The 16,035-nt window shown below is 47.9% G+C and overlaps 1 protein-coding gene across 1 annotated transcript; it reads right to left on the reverse strand.

Annotated features, from left to right (window-relative positions):
* Nucleotides 1-563: 563 nt before the first annotated feature.
* Nucleotides 564-11,292, reverse strand: LOC125338387 (spermatogenesis-associated protein 16-like). The gene is made up of 11 exons (XM_048329075.1): nt 11,274-11,292; nt 10,501-10,887; nt 9,285-9,430; nt 8,491-8,580; nt 7,997-8,081; nt 7,683-7,830; nt 7,177-7,317; nt 6,831-6,943; nt 3,884-4,048; nt 2,529-2,606; nt 564-844 (listed from the first exon to the last, which is right to left on the reverse strand). The coding sequence occupies exons 1-11, from the start codon at nt 11,274-11,276 to the stop codon at nt 638-640; spliced, it is 1,563 nt and encodes a 520-aa protein (XP_048185032.1). The 5' UTR covers nt 11,277-11,292; the 3' UTR covers nt 564-637.
* Between the last annotated feature and the right edge of the window lie 4,743 nt (nt 11,293-16,035).

The following is a 16,035-nucleotide window of genomic DNA, read 5'->3' on the forward strand; positions in this document are numbered from 1 at the left end:
TTAAATTCATACAACTAAAGTTAATGCAAGTAAATACTATTTGATACCATTTAAATTAGTATAACTTAAATTTATGCACCTAAATACAGTTAAATACAAGTTTAGATTCATACAATTTGAATACAAGTAAATACAAATGAATGCAATCTGAATTTAAATTCATACAACTTAATGCAAGGAAATACTATTTAATACCACTTACATTTAAACTAATACAACTTAAATTTATACAGTTAAATACAGTTTAATACAATATGTTTAAATTCATACAACTTAAAATTAATAAAAGTAAATACAAATGAATGCAATCTGAATTTAATACAACTTCAAGTTAATGCAAGTAAATACTACTTAATACCACTTTAATTTAAATTAATACAAGTTCAATTTATATAGTTAAATACAATTGAATATAATTTAAATTAATAATAATTGAATATATATAATATATAAAATATATAATATATAATATGTAATATGTCATATGGAATATATAATATATAATATATAACACATATAATAAATAATAAATATAATTTAAATTAATACAACTTCAACGGTTTTTCAAGTTAATATAATTTAAAATAAGATTAACATCTATCAAATTGATATCAATAGCTACAAAATACCTACAAAATCAACTTTTTGCAAAAGCTATGCGTCTTTTTTTTGGCCCTGTGGCCAAGCTTCGTGGGTTGGGAATGAACATGTTTGTATTTTTCAGTCTCAAATATCCCTGTCCCCTTGGAGTCCAGTTCATGTTTTCCATTCCAGGTATTTGCATGTGTGGGGTCCTTAAGTAATGCTCTTCTCCTTCCCTCAAGTACTCTTCAATTAGTGCCACCTGCAATTAGAAAGAAGTGGTGTCACAAGCAACTCCATTCGCCTCTATAAAAACTTTAAAAGCTTCTGCAATTAGTTTATTTCAAAACTAATAGTCATTAGAAACAGAAACACATGAAGCCTCCTCTTGGGCAACTGGCTGCAGCAGTGGTACCTGACTTTGTCATTATTTTTGTTTTCTCCATTTCTGTTTGGATTCAGTTACTTCATTGCTGTGGAATAGACTCCCTTCACACGGAGCTCCACTCAAGATGCAAACCCTGCATCATGGGAGAATCTAAAGAATCAATCTGCCCATTGCATTTTAAGCTGAAATAATTAAAAAAAAAACAAAACAAACTCCTGCTCGGCCGTGCTGACAGGCATCCAGTGCAGTGTGCCTTCTTCAGGCACAGCACAGAAGAATGGACTGGGAATTAATCCAAGCATGGCTTCCTCTTGTATTGATCCGTGTCCTGAGTTGTCCCTAAAGTGCTCCTCAGCCCTGGCCTTGGATTGGAGCTGTGCCACACGCTCTGGCCATGGTTTGGTTTGGGTCGGTGAGGGGGATGTGTTTTTGAGAGAGGCAAGCAGGAAAGTTGATGCACAATTCCATCTGCTGCCCTGGGGTGCTGAGGGCACAAGGAGTCTGGCAGAGAAGCTCTGCCTCCTCCTCATCCCACAGGGCTGGCAAAGGGGACCTGTTCAGGGGATGGGCTGCACATAGCACCGTGCATGATGCCATGGAAAAGAGTTTTCTGCAGTGCTGCTGAAGCTTGATGGGCACTCGTGCCTGGGCTGTGGCTCCTTTGCTGCCAAGAGATCCATGGCCACAGGTGCACAGGAAGCTTTGGGCTCTCCAAAGAACCTCAGGGATTGCCTTTGCTGTCATGTGCTTGGCATAAAAACATGCAGAGGATCAGAGAGAGGATTCCTGGTGCCAGCCTCATTTTGAACAAGTGGAAGTAAAAGCCTAGGAAATCGTGCACTGGCCAAAAGCATATGGGAAGTCTGGGGAAGACTGATCCCGTAATAGAAAGGTCCAGTGCAGGGCTTGGCGCTATTAACCATAACCACTGAGCCCCCAGGACTCTTCAGCCAGAGACCAAATTAAAATGTCTGCGCAACATTCCTCTGCCTGTTCTATTTTGGGGGTAGTGTTGGTGTCTGGGTGAGCACAAAGGGCAGAAAGAGGAAGGAAAACGTGTCCCAGGCGATGGGTGGGGTGTGGAGTGAGGGCAAAGGGGACACTGGAACAGCAGCAGGATTTACAGCAGCTCCTTTAGGACCATCCAGCAGTGTCTGCCCTGCTGGGGATGCCACCCGGAAGCAGCAGAGGAATGATGTTCCTACCTGGAACTGTGGTTTGGCATGGTCTGCCTGTGCTTTTCATATTTATAGAATAGGTGTTGGCTCCAGCCCCCCAAATAAGAACTAATCTGGCACATCAGTTGCTGACATCAGTGCCTGACACTGCACTGACACCAGTGCCTGGTGCAGCTGAACAGCTGGGATGCTGTTTGCACAGCAGGGATGCACTCAGACCCTCGCTGACTCCCAAGCCTGAGCATGGACAGAGGTCAAGGCACGGGATCAGGTTTCACCCGGCACATCCTCTCTTTTCTGCCTTTTGAACAGACCAGAGTTAGGGACATTTCCTGCCCAAGGAACAATCTGCTCTCCTGCCCTTTGCTGCAGGCTGTTACCTTCTGTATTTTAGTCCACACACGCTCTCCAGTTCTTCCTGCGAGGATGTCCACAGCATCTGCCATCAGTGACTGCAGCTGTGGCACCGAGATACAAACAATTGGTGTGGAATTCACAGAGAAATCATTTCTCTGCATACACAAATTATATCCTAATTAAAATCATTTGCACGCTGATGATTTTGTGACTCATCTTTCACACAGTGAGCACAGCCAACTCATCTTTGCTTCAGCCCTTGCACTGCGTCCTTGTGGATCTAAAATACTCCCCACAGTCCCCTTCCAGGGTAGTCCTGGCATTGCCTCACCCTGCAGCCTTCCCAACTCCTGGAAGATGGTTCAGATACTCTTAATTCAGACACAGAGAGGCAAGGATTGGATCCAGGGAGTCCTGCCCTTAGCATCAGTGTTTAGGAACAAACTGGGAAAAGCTGGTACTTGAGACCTGTGCTATTGCTGCACTCTTTTAAAAAATTCTCTTCCAAAATGTTGAGTTAGTTAAAGTGAATCCAAACAAAAGGTTTTGGAGTCTCTTCCCAAGCATTTTACTCATGACAAGGAATTAAGATCTACTGGGACTATGTCTGTAGATATCAACATTCCCGGGTGTGCTCCAACACAGTTGGAGGCACAAGGCTTCCCCAAAGGCGTCCCTTTGGGGGAGGAAGAGAGACACCATCTGCCACTGATGCAGAGCAAGAAGGAGATGTTCCCCCCCCCTCTTTTTTCCCCAACCCCCTTGGATACCATCACTTTTGGCCTCGTTGGCTCCAGCCATCACCCCACTGCTGACCCTTGCTGGAGCTGGGTTGGCTCAGCCAAGGGCCCAGTCCATGTTTCTCATGCGTTCTTCACTGTCTTGGGGCACCTCTGCAGCAAGTCTGACAAGTTACCATGAGCAGGCAGACAGGTTTGTTCTGAGACAGGGAGTATGTGGTGCATGGACCCAGCACAGAAAATCAATTTTCCCTCCTTTCCCCCTCTCCTTCTCAGCTCTAGCCGGATTCAGGCTGTTTTGCTGCAGGTGCCTTCTGAGGTCAGAGATGTCAAGGCAGCATGATCTGAATCATTGCAATCATTTTTCCAGACTGATCTGGGGAGGTTCTGGGGGCAGAGAAGGGATTTTCCATAGATACTGACAGGTGAGTCCTGGTGGCTCTATCAATCACCCTTGCAGGTGATCAGCACCTCCTCTGTCAAAGCACTGAAGGAGGATTTGAGAACTCTTTCAGGTCCCCACATTGGACAAACGACTTCCAGAGCACAGGGTGGAAATACAGAACTCTGCCCTGGCCCTTCCTGCTCTGTCTCCCAGCTCGCAGAGGCCAAAACAAGTGTTGGAAATCCAAACCTACCAGCTTGTCATCCTCCTGAGAGACTCTCTGCAGGTAGGGAGCAGTCGCCAGCTCAGCCATTGCCTGGGTCATCACCTGGGCCTGTTCCTCCCGTCTCTGCAGGCGGCTGAGCAGGCTGGCGTGGTGGAACTGCTCGATGGCCCGTGCACATGGGCCACGCTCATCCTGTTTGCCCGGGAAAAGAGAGGAGGTGAGAGGAGAGGCACAGGGAGCACCCTGATCCTTGGACTCCTGTGCCTCAAGGCTTCTCATCAGTGTTTGTGCTGGTCCTGCTCTCAGCAGTGTGCCATCCAGCACCTTTCAGGCCACGCTGCTGGGACGGGCTTTAGAGAGGGAACAAAAAGACTTTCTTGCTATAACCTCTCTAGTAGGACTAGGAAAACAAAGATGTCATCATGATACATGGGAAGGGGAGACAATAGGTGACAAAGACGAATGCAGTTTTCTCCTTTGGAAAGGGCTTTTCCATCACCCCCTCCACTGAACATCACCTGACTTTCCTGGATGGCTTTTCCAGTCTCAGGAAGGAGGCTGAGGAAAGGGTGCAGGGTGTCAGCTCATGGTTTGGGCACAGACAGGCCAATCTATGGTTTCAAAGACAGACCCTGGAGGAACTAAAACCTACAGAGGTGGTCTCTGACCTCCAGGCAGCCAGGAACATGTCAGGCTTGAAGCATGTTCAGGCTTTCCCTTCACATCTGAGCCAGAGCAGTGTGTGTATAAATGACGTAGTGAACTGAACTCCAGGCTGTGTGGCTGCAAAACCGAGGGAGCAGAATTGACTTCTCTTAACTGTTGCCATGGTTTAATGAGCTTGGCTTTAGCACTGAGATGGTTTGGTCAAAACCAACCTGAGCAGAACAAGAAGTTGGATTGCACGTTTGCATCCGCAAAAGAGGAAGAGGGCGGCAGAAAGAAACGTTTGTTCTGTTAAATCCCAAATATATTATTTTTTCCTCTCCAAGTAAGTTGTAATGCTTGAGTCTGTAGCTGAAGTTTGGCCGTTTTTAATTTAGCTTACGTGTGATGGAAATAAAACAGCATCATGTTTGTAGCTTGAAGACAATTGTGGAATACATTAAAGAAAACAAAAGTGGCCCAGTCTCTGTCAGTGCCATAAAGAGAGATGAGTCCCCAGCAGCAGAGCAGCTCTGGCTTTGTGCCCATCTCTCTTCCCAGGTAGAACTGGCACTGCCATCTGCTCCTTGAGTCAGAGGTTCGGTCTCGCTGGGATCACTGAACGCTCTGTAAACTGAAGGGGAAGGGAATATGTTTCCCCTGATGATGGATGTGGACCTGGCAGCTGTTCCAACTCAGTGACTCTCTCTTCTTTCCTGGGGCTTTCCTCCTCTCCATGGCAGGTCCCACACCGACCTCTGGGACTGGTTATGAACCTGCAGGCCCATGTTTCAGCCCAGTTCCCTGTCCTTCCTGCTGTGGAGGTGGCACCAGGGTAGCCCTTGCCTAAACCACGGGGCTGCTGTGCCAGCCTCCTTGAGAAAAAAAGTCACTTGGCTGCTGCCTTCAGTGGTGCTGGAGTTTTACCCTGGCTTTTCTGGGAATGCACTTGTGTTTCAGCAAGAATATTTAAATGTAAAGGTGTAAAGCTCATAGAAAATACTGGTGTGTGGCAGCAGTGTAAATGCCTACAGTGGGGACTGGCTTGGGCAGTCCTAAGGCAGCACCCTGTTCTCATCTCTGACAGGATGAATTTCTTTTCCCTGTGCCCTGGAAACCAGACCTCACTGCTTATCTCCGCTTGAACTGTGTGTTCCTGTTCCTCCAAATTAATTTACAGAAGAGGGGAGTCATGAGGAGTGCAAAACCTGCCTGATTTCAAAGTTTTTTCTCTTCCTGTTACTCTTTTGAGGCTGCAGTAGTTGCAATAGACAAATCTCAGCTCCAAAAGCAAAGAGAGAAGTGGGGGGTCAAAAAAAAATTTAAAAGCCCCAGTTTTTCTGGGGCTTTCAGAAAGACCAGGATTTTATTGTGTATCCAGTATCCAACCCACACTCTGTTTGTAGTTGTAACTTCTCCAAGTGCATCGAAGGGAATGCCCCCAGCAGGAACAGATCCTCCCCTTTCCCAAAGCTGCCACTTGCATTACTCTGCACATTGGGAACTGGGGCTTTTGGTCATCCAAAGCCAAGAGCAAAGGGCTTCAGGAAAGCACTGGAAAGAAGCAGCTGTGTTTCCTCAGGGACATCTGCCCTCCATCCACTCCACTTCCCTCACCCCAGCGTGGATGCTTTTGGCCAAGCCCCGCACACCTTTCCCTCTGCTGAGTGCCTGAGTTCCGGTGCTTGCTGCTGCTCCAGCAACTGCCCTCTAGGAGGAGAGAAGTCAGAGCCTCCCCAGATCTCTAGCTCATGTTTCTTTTTTCAGGAGAATAATTTAAGAATTGCATGAAAACAGTCTCGTCTATGTGCAAATTTGATTGTGGACCTTTGTGCTAATTGTCAGCCAGGGTGCTAAAAGCTGTGTCCATTATGGCAGAAAGGATGGAGCAGAGGTAACTACCATCACCTGGCTTATGGTTGTAACAGATGGGAGGATTATTTCACATCCTTCATTCCACAGAGATCCAGATCTCAATCACGAGAAGTGTTTCAAGTAGCAATGATTAACTCTTGATGGAGCTCTGGGTGGGAGGTGCAGTCTACTATGGGTATGAAACAGAGTGAGTAACTGTGGTTATGTGAAGTAGGGATATAATATCATAGGCCATAAAGATTGGCAAAAATTGCATGTGGAGGGATTCTCAAGTGGTCACTGTTAAGTCATTAGGACTCCTTTTCAAAAGTGTCTAAAGCCACTGGAGCTCTGTTCCTAATGCAATTCACGGAGCATTTGTGGACACTGGAGGAGCATGTGCAGCAGGAATTACCCCCCAACAGCACACGTCCTTCCCACACACCACATACCAGAAAGGGAATGGGATACTCACCTTTATTTTAGTGCTTCCTATAAAAGCCATGGCTGCCATGATCCTTTTCCCAGTGTTCTGCCAAAATGTTTCTTCTTCTTCCTCCATGCTGGGACTGAAAGCTCTTTTCCGGCCTATGAAGCGAAATTACAGAACCACAGAGGCTGTTTATTCATCTCCCTTTTCTTTAGGGCATCTGGCAGGATGCTGGGTGAACTGGAGGAGGAGTGGAGGGGATGGGAAGAGCTGGGCCATCAAGGCGGCTGGCATGGAGAAATGGGTCCTGAGACACCTCTCACCCTCTCATTTAGTAAGGATTGTGGGGGTCACCCCTGAGCCAGGCCAGTTCTTAAGCAAGTTGGCATACCTCGAAAGACTGGCAGTTTTCGAGTTACAGACATTTCCACGGTTTTTCCAATCTCTTTGTTTCTGAAGCCCAGAGTCAGTAAGTACTGCTGGTCAGGGTGAGATTCAGCCCTCTCTGGCAACAGGTGAATTCCATGAGGATCTGCATAGGGAAAGGAAAATAATTTCCACTGTCCTATTTCTTTTCAGCTGTAAGAGAAGTTACTTTTTTGGAGAAAAATAAGGGAAGTCAAAGAAGGAGTGAAACGGTCTCCAGAAACCTTGCAAAACACAGATGACAAAACCAACACATCCAGCTCTCACTGGGCTTTGAATCTTAGGGCTCTGCAGCCTTTTGCATCAACTGCTTTCATTTTTCTGATGCCTGAGATAAAGCATATTCTGCCCAATACCCCACAGTGTCTGGAGCCCAAGCAGCTCAAACTTTCCAACTGTCTCCGACTCTTTTGAATTCAGCCACACAAACAGAGTCCACAGTGCTTAAGGGCAGCTGAAAACTGCTGTTACCTGTAAATATGTGCTGCACGTAATCAGGGTGCTTCTCAGCAAAGCTTTTGTTGGCCTCCTTTATTTTGTCAGTCTTGTTCTCTTTCTCAAAAGGTGTGTACAGAACAGAAAAAGAGACTTCTCCACTAAGGGCTTCTTGAGTCATAGCCTAGAAAAGGGCAAAAAAATTAGACACTTAGTGAAAAAAACCCAAACAAAACAACCAGGTCGTTTGGATGGAGACTCCATGAGCCAGGAGTTGGTCTCAGTGGTCCTTGGGGGTCCCTCCCAGCTTGGCATATCCTGTGATTCCTTCCCAGGCTGTCAGTTGTTACCTGCCAGTACAGCTGGATGAGGTCACTGGTCTCCAGCCCAGCTCCTTCAGCCAAGACGTACAGATACTGCGCGACCATGGCGCTCCTGAGGACAAAAGCAGCAGAGGAGTGTGCAGGCAGAGAACGGGATCTGTGGCCAGACTGAAAGGAGGTCCTATTCACAGAGTGTCACGTGAGGTTGATACCAAAGGTTACACAGAACTCCCAAGTCCTTGTCCAACTTTTAGAAAAGTACCAGCAAACACATTTTTAGCTCGCTAAACTCTTGCCAGCAAATAGCCCTGGATGTCATTTAGGGCTGCAAGTGGGATTATTCACGTTAACATGAACTGGGAAGACTGGAGCTCTGCTGCCCCTGAGATCACACACACAAAGCCAGTGCAAAGTTCCGACGGATTTTGGAAAAGCCTGGCTCTCGGAGGATGTGTCACTGCCGAGAGCTGCAAGGAAAGGGATGCAGAGGAGCCCTGTGGAAGCCCGAGCAGCAGAAGTACCTTGCAGCCTCCGAGTATCTGTGCAGGCACCGAAAGCAAGCGGCTTGGCGCAGGTGACTGCGGAAGTGAGAGGGGTTCTGAATGATGCTCCTTGGAGACAGAAGAGGAATGGACAAGCTTAGACTGAGGTTTCTTACGTCATTAAAGCTTCTAAGAATCAAACGGTGACTGAGGCAGACACTGTGTGCACTTCTGCTCTACAACTCCATGCTACATCTCCAATGTCAGGTGAACTCTCTCTCCCTCTCCCTCTCCCTCTCTCTCCAGCTGTGGTCGATGAAGAAAATAGTACTAAAAATATTACTTAAAGGTTAATTTCATTGTGGTTTTATCCTAAATGCAATTTCATTAGGGGTTTGTGTATTCTAGAAGAAATGTTTCAGGGGCAATATTCTCTCTTGCCTTCGGCGTGTAGGTAGCATAAGTAAAACTGCTACAGCACAAGTTCTTGTTAACCCCCAGCTCCCCAGGCAGGAGCAGCAGGTGTCTGGCCCATCTCCCTGGAAACATTGTGCATCTGGAATGTTTCAGAAGGTGAACCTGAGTTATTTTGAAATACTCTTTGTACAAGGCATAGGTGCAATGTGGGTGAACCTTGGCCCGTGTATTAGACCCTTCACTTCAACAGATGCCATTCGTCCAATCGAAACACCAGTGCCCCATGTAAGGTGTGTTTTCCTGATCCTTCTTTTCTCACCATTAGACTGGTTCTTCCTGCACTGCAGTTATTCCTAGTCTTTGTTTCATGGTGGATTTCAGTCTTAGCAGTGACTCTAATCCATATTTTCTCTCACCTGTGTGAATGTTGCAGAGCAAGGTCAGGCTGCCCCAGTTTTAAGTAGCAGATGACGAGCTTTGACTCAATCCAACTGGCAAGCCTGGAAATATCATCTGGAGAGGACTTCAAGGGGTCCTCTGTAGCAAAGCCTTTACTGCAAAGCTGCACATGAAACAAAACCATGATTTCCAATTATTAGAATACACCATGTGCTGCTAGGTGGAAATACTTTTTGTGACTGATCAGTGGAGAAAACTCAAGTCTCATAGACTGTGGCTCTAACTAAAGTCAGCATTACAAAAATCAGTACAGAGGACAGAAAGGTCTTTCAGGGATGTTTTGGTTTTTGCTTCTGGGGAAAGCTGGATTAAGAGACTGCTGAGAAGCCCCAGCCCTACAATTCTGTGATGTCCCAATCACTCTGTCCGCAATCCCAGGGATTCATTTCTTCATCCCTTTTCCTGGTATGTCCATTCACCAGCCTTTCCTCTTAGGAGGAGACAAGCCCTCCTTTCCTCTTAAGTGACCCGTGGTGCTGTCCCTACCACAGCTCATTTCAGAATATAGGGGGCAACAAAGCACTTAAAAATGACGATACTTTATCATTTTACTCACTAGCTGCTGTAATATTTATCACTTAAAAAAAATTACTTCAGTATTGTAGAAAAAGCCAGTTAGGGATAGGATATTTGAGGATAGGATAGTTGCTTGTGAACTGGAAAGCCCCTAGTATTTGACAAATGCTTTTGAATGAAGTTTGGCAGAACAGTGCTAAAAGAAGTGCAGGCGGTCCCTTTCTCAGGGTTTCAAGTGCCTGGCTGAAGAGATTGGAGTCAGAGTGGAGAGAAAACATTATCTAGGGCAGAGTGAAAACTCCCAAGTATTGAGAGGGCATTTGTTGCTGATTAAACAATGCTGGGATTAAAAAGAGGAGCATTTTTTTCATGCTATGGGACTTCCATTTCCTCTACACGTTAATACAGTTCAGAACTTGGAGAAAAATACAAAATTACCTGAGATTCTCTGGTTCAGTCCAACACTTCCCCCCTTCTGCGGTTTATTTAGAACTCCTAATTTTCACATCTCAGGTGAAATTGCATCTCGGGATTTCTCTTCAACCCTAAGCATTCCAGCTTGGTGCTCCTGGTTCCCTTTGCTATTCCTGCCCCAGGGAGTGCCGGGACAGCCCCGCCGTGGCTTTACCGGGGGGTCACACCCCTTTAGCCCCGTACCTCCAGTGCCGTGGAGAACTTGGCCGCGGCTGCTGCGAAATCGCGCTGCGTGTACCGAGCGCTGCCGTCCCGCAGGGCGGCCTGGAGCGCAGCGCCAGCGCGGTGCCACACGCTGTCCCCTGCGGCTGGGGCAGGAGCCTGGCCCGCTGCTGCTGCCACTGCAGACATCAGCGGCTCGCCAGGCTCCGCCTCAGTGTCCGCCTCATCAGCGCCGATCAGCTCCGCTTCTATTTCCCTGAGTCTGGAGAGAGGAATGGGAAGCGGAGGGCCCGGGAATGTCCCTGTGCCGCTCTCTGCTGGCGTTTCTGCGTTTGTCCCGGACAGATTTCCATGGCTTTCTGCTTTATCTGCGCCACTCTGCGGTCGTTGTTTGTGCTCTTCTGCCTCCTGCAAGAGAAGGAGCAGGAGGTGAGAGGAGAAGCGTGGGATTTAAAGTCATTTCAGAGAACCCCAGCATGGTTTGGGTTGGAAGGGACCTCCAGGATCATCTCATTCCACCCCCCTGCCATGGGCAGGGTCACCTTCCACTATCCCAGGTCACTCCAAGCCCCGTCCAGCCTGGCCTTGGACACTTACAGGGATGGGGCAGCCACTGCTTCTCTGGACAGCCTGTGCCAGGGCCTCAGCACCCTCACAGCCAAGAGTTTCTTCCTAAAATCCAATCTAAATCTCTTTCACCTTAAAGCCATTCCCCTTTGTCACAACTTGCCTTTGCAAAATGTCCCAGGAAAGCTTTGTTTTGTTTCCAGAAGTGATTTCGGAAAATACTTTACCATGGATTTTAGCACCAAATAGGGTGACATGAAGGGGCAATATGTTAAAATTAGTTGCCTTTCATTCTTTTAACTTTACTGGATGCATTGGGATAAATAGATTTGGAACATATTATTGAATTAAATTGAATGAAGAAAAGAAAACAGAATGAAATAAAATGCAAGTATCTGGGGAAAAAATGTCTTTTCATAGTCCTGAGTGGAGATCTAATGTTCCTTCTCTGCCTTATCCTGCTAAAAGGAGGGCAGGTATTCCGTCCTGTGAATCGCTCCAAACCGAGCCTAGGGACACTTGTGAGACGGCGTCCAAGAGCAGGCGTTTGCTTTATTCGGTGCCGGCTGTGCGGGGATCGCTCCTCCTAGCACACACCCACCCCAGGCACACGGCAGATTACCATGTACGGTTACATTTTATGTATATTCATTATTTGCTTTAGAAAAGGTGTGGTTATGCAAACTATTTTTTGGAACTCATCATTATCATTAGCACACGCAGAGCACAGGGCTCCCTGGTGGTTGTGCTGAGGAAGGCTTCAAGTCTTCCTCAGGGGGTGTCTTGATGAAGGCCGTGTGTCTTCTCCACTGTGCGCTTTTCACCTTTCTCCTCTAGGCATGCACAGTCTCTGCTGTTTCAGCAGTTTCTTCACTGGTTTTAGCAAGCTTTGTCCTTCATTCTTGCAAGTTTTGTCTTGCCAAGTTACATTCCGTGTCTTAAGCTTATGGCTAACATTTGCTAACTTTTAACACCGTATCTTATGTTTTCATAATGCTTTCACAAGTACCGTGATCTTAACCCTTTCACCTATTCCAAAGTACCACCTGAGATGCCTCTTCTGATCCCAACAAGAATGGGTGTTCCCTGATGGAGAACCAATTTCAAAATCTACTTAAACCTATGAAATCTATTTCTGCACTGAGCACATTGAATATGCTTAGGACATGGATTCCTGTGACCACAGCAGAATTAAACAGTGCCATCTGAGATCAGATTCCTCTTATAGTTGTACATGTTCACTGTCAAAGACGTTGTTAAACTGACCAAGCAGAGGAAAGAAGTCTCCTCTGAGGTACAGTGGGGATCCAGAAGTCAGGCACGGAGAAATGAACCCCACTCAGGGACAGGAGAGCCACGGCTGAGCAGCTTCCCCTTTGCAGGGTTCCTGCAGTTCCTTTCCCTTAAGTCCCATTGCAAAACGGTCCTGAGTCAGCTCAGCAGAGTTGTACTCACCTCAGAGGCTGTTGAGGAAGATCCCTGTTGAGAAGACATGTGAGAAGGGAACTGCTGGCTCACTCCAAGCTCCTGGACCACCTGGAAGAATACGGGGATGAGCACACTCACGTTTGCATGGCTGTCCCTGAGGCAGTTGGTCCTAAATGTTTTCCCAGCCTTCCTCAGCTCAGGAATTCCAGCTTAGCTCTTCCTCCCCTCCTTAGGAATCCTTTCAGCCCCAGAGCTGGAAAATGAAACAACCTGCAGGAACTGTCTTACCTGATTAGAACACCAGAAGGCAAGTTGTTCAGAGCCCCATCCAGCCTGACCTTGAATATTTCCAGGGTGACCCCTGTTTGCTGTGGGCAACCTGTGCCAGGGCCTTTCCACCTTCCTCACCATTCCTCCTCCAGGGAGGAATTTCTTCTCACTATCCAACTGAACCCTGCCCTTTGTCAGTTGGAAGCCATTCCCCCTTGTGCTGTCCCTGCAGGTCCTTGCAAAGTCCCTCCCGGGCTCTTCCTGAGTCCCTTCAGGTGCTGGAAGGAGCTCTAAGGTCTCTCCCAAGCCTTCTTCAGGCAGAGTGGTCCCAGCTGTCCCAGCCTTTCCCATAGCAGAAGTGCTCCAGCCCCCTGAGCACCCTCTGATCCTTCCTGTGGGCTCCTCTGGGCCGCAAGGAATCATCTGGGAGGGGACTGGGAGAAAGCCATTGCAGCCTCTGGCAGGTGCTGAGGCTGGCTGTAAACTGGGGTGCTGGCAATGCAGTGAAAAGCTGCTCCCTCGTTAGTGGCCGTGGTGATGGGAGGAGGAGATGTGGGTGTGCCCTGGCATGGCCAGGAGTCCCCGTTCCCTGCCAGGCCTGTCCCCAGGCCAGCACCAAAGCTGCCGCCAGCTCTGGAACAGCCCCCCGGGAATGCCCTGTTGTTCCCAAAGGGAACTGTTCCCCGTGGGACAGCCCAGGCCCACGCAGAGCCCCTCTGGGCCTGGCCCAGGGAGAGCTGCCCCTTCCCCACTCACCTGCTGGGGCTCCATCAGCCGTTCTGGCAGTTGCTGGGCTCCAGTTCCACATCCAGGGCGGTTGGAGAGTCCCCGCCCCAGCCCAACTGCTCCCTGCCCCAGCACCTGCCCCCCCAGCCCTTCCCCAGCCCCCCAGGCCCCACGGCCTGGCCACCCCAAACACGATGGGGCACATCGGGCACCGCTCCTGCTCCGCAGCTGCTGCTCGGCAAGGGGGGAACGGCTCCAGGCCCAGGTCCACTGAGGGCAGTCAGGAGCTCCCAAATCAATCCCTCCTTCCCCTCCTGGGCTTCACCTGCAGCTGGGCAGGGGCTGACACTGCGCTGGGCTTGTGCTTGTGCTTGTGCTTAAAATGATCCCGAAGACCATTTTCCTGTGGGGGAGCAGCTGTCACTGTGCAATTGGTGGCTGAAAGGGATGTGACCCAGGTGCAGACATGTCTCTGTCACTTCAGACAGCGTGTCTCTGGTTTTCAGAGCCGCTGAACACAACTCTGCTGAAGTTAAACACAGGCTTTGCTGTCAATCACTTTGAAAACCAAACTCAGAATTTGTAACAGCTCTCCTCTTGTCTCCGCCTGCTGTTGTCCATAATTAGATTGAAGATTTTTTTAGATTTTCATGTGAAAGGGCGTTTCAATGTGTTCTTCCTGCAAGTATTGCAGGCAAGTGACCACTTTTACTTGTGCCTTACTTTCAAGCCTGGGAGTATCTGCCTTTCATTAAAGTCATTTTTAAATGCACCTCAAAGCTTAAATAACTCAAAGCATCTTTCTTCCCAGCAAGAATATAATAGGTCTTTGGTTCAATCTGCCTTAAAAAAAATTGACGATGACCATGAAAAATATCTTAGAAAATATGAATTTTTTTGTTCCTAATCTGAATGTCCAACTGGACAAACCCTCCTGTGGTTTGGTGCAGAAATGCAAGTCAGATTTCTTTTGTACCTCTGAACTTGCAGGATAATTTGATTGCTTTTTTCAGCAGCCTAATGACAGTAAAAAAAAAATGAGGTTTGTCTTTTTGGTATGGTGGGAGTCTTTTATTATTTATTTATTTTTATTTTTCAAGACTCTCAAATCTTGCACTTTATTAATAGTGGCTACAGTAAAATTAAAATAAGGCCTTCATTGCAATGGAGAAGTTACAAATTTTGCAGCTGCTTGCCCTGCCCTGTTCTATGTCATTGCTGTGTGTGAAGCCTCTGGGCTTCTGCTTCTGGGGTTCCCTCTTTCACTGGTTTTGGAAATTTGATGGCAGTGCTCACATTTTCGAAAGAAGACTTCATTCCAATTAAATTTATTGCCTGAGCTCTTCCAGTCCAGGTGCTTGAAGCTTGTTTTCTAATGTTGTTGGTTTTCTCAGCTTCTGTTAGTATTTGTGATTTTATAACAAAATGTTCTTGGATGTCATTTTACAAGATTCTGTAATCAGCCTGCTATTTTGCTCTTGGATTTCTTAGTGCTGGCTCAGAACTGAACGCAGCATTTTGGGAGGGAACCCGTCAGTCTGAGATAGGATTCTCTCAGCAGCAGCTGTTTTGCACATCTGAACTAAGGTAACAGGAAGCCACGAACTGAATATCCCGCCCATTGCAGAACCCCCAGTGCTCAGTGTGGAGCCAGCTGGTGACATCTCTGCCGTCCCCAGGCCCCGCTGTCTCTGTATCCCTGTGGCTAGTGGGCAGCGGGAGCTGGTGCGATGGGCACGTGGAGATCCTGCAGTGCTGGACATGGGGCAGAGTCCTGGACGAGCAGGGGGACGGGCAGGGCCAGCGTGGTGTGCCGGCAGCTGCGGGACGGCGAGGCAGAGACAGCCGACACTCCCCGAAACCTCAGCGGGACCGGGAGCCGTGGGGCTGTGAGGGGGCCCTGGGCAGGGCACCAGGCCGACCTGGCCCTGTGCAGCACCTCCCTGCCCGAGCGGGCACCGTCTGCAGAGGTCGTGGAGGATGTGGGACTCATTTATTGTGTTTTACTGTTTATCGTGTTTCACCTCCGGAGTTTGGTGGGGCTTTTGGTTTGTGGTTGTTTGTTTACTTATTTTATTGCTGGTGGGTTTAGTTTGGAGTTTTGGGAGGGGTAGAGGGGAGGTGGTTCTTTTGTTATTATTTTTAATTAATATCTTTTCAGGTTTTTAATTAGCAGAAACCCTTCCCTGCCTGTTTGCAGCCAGATCTAGGGTGAAAGGAGGTGGAAGTTGGTGCAAAGGAGCTGTGACTTCACTACAGAATTCAGAAGTCTCATGTGACAGAAAGTGAGGCAGGTCCCAGGCAGCCACTGGGAGAAAGGGCTGGGGGCTGGAGGTGATGGGCACAGCTGTCCATCCTGTGTTGGGCCACGAGGAACTGTTTCTCCATTGGTCATGATCTCCTTAGGAAACCCTGGATCAAGGTCAGCTGCACAGTGCTGCTATCATGTCTTCAAAGGGGTCATTGGAATCTTTCTCTCTAATCCTCCAATGTCTAATTAGCTGTATAATCCTTGAGGACTTGACAAAGGGGGTGGGTGGGAAGGCAGCGACTCATTAGGCCTTT

This window comes from Corvus hawaiiensis, chromosome 25 (assembly GCF_020740725.1).
Source record: "Corvus hawaiiensis isolate bCorHaw1 chromosome 25, bCorHaw1.pri.cur, whole genome shotgun sequence".
Taxonomy (NCBI): Eukaryota; Metazoa; Chordata; class Aves; order Passeriformes; family Corvidae; genus Corvus; species Corvus hawaiiensis.

Coding starts and splice junctions, on each gene's coding strand:
- LOC125338387 (XM_048329075.1), bottom strand. Junction 9,431..10,500: donor AGTTCTCCACGGCACTGGAG/GTACGGGGCTAA, acceptor TTTCATGTGCAG/CTTTGCAGTAAAGGCTTTGC. Junction 8,581..9,284: donor GCTCTGCAACATTCACACAG/GTGAGAGAAAAT, acceptor TCTGTCTCCAAG/GAGCATCATTCAGAACCCCT.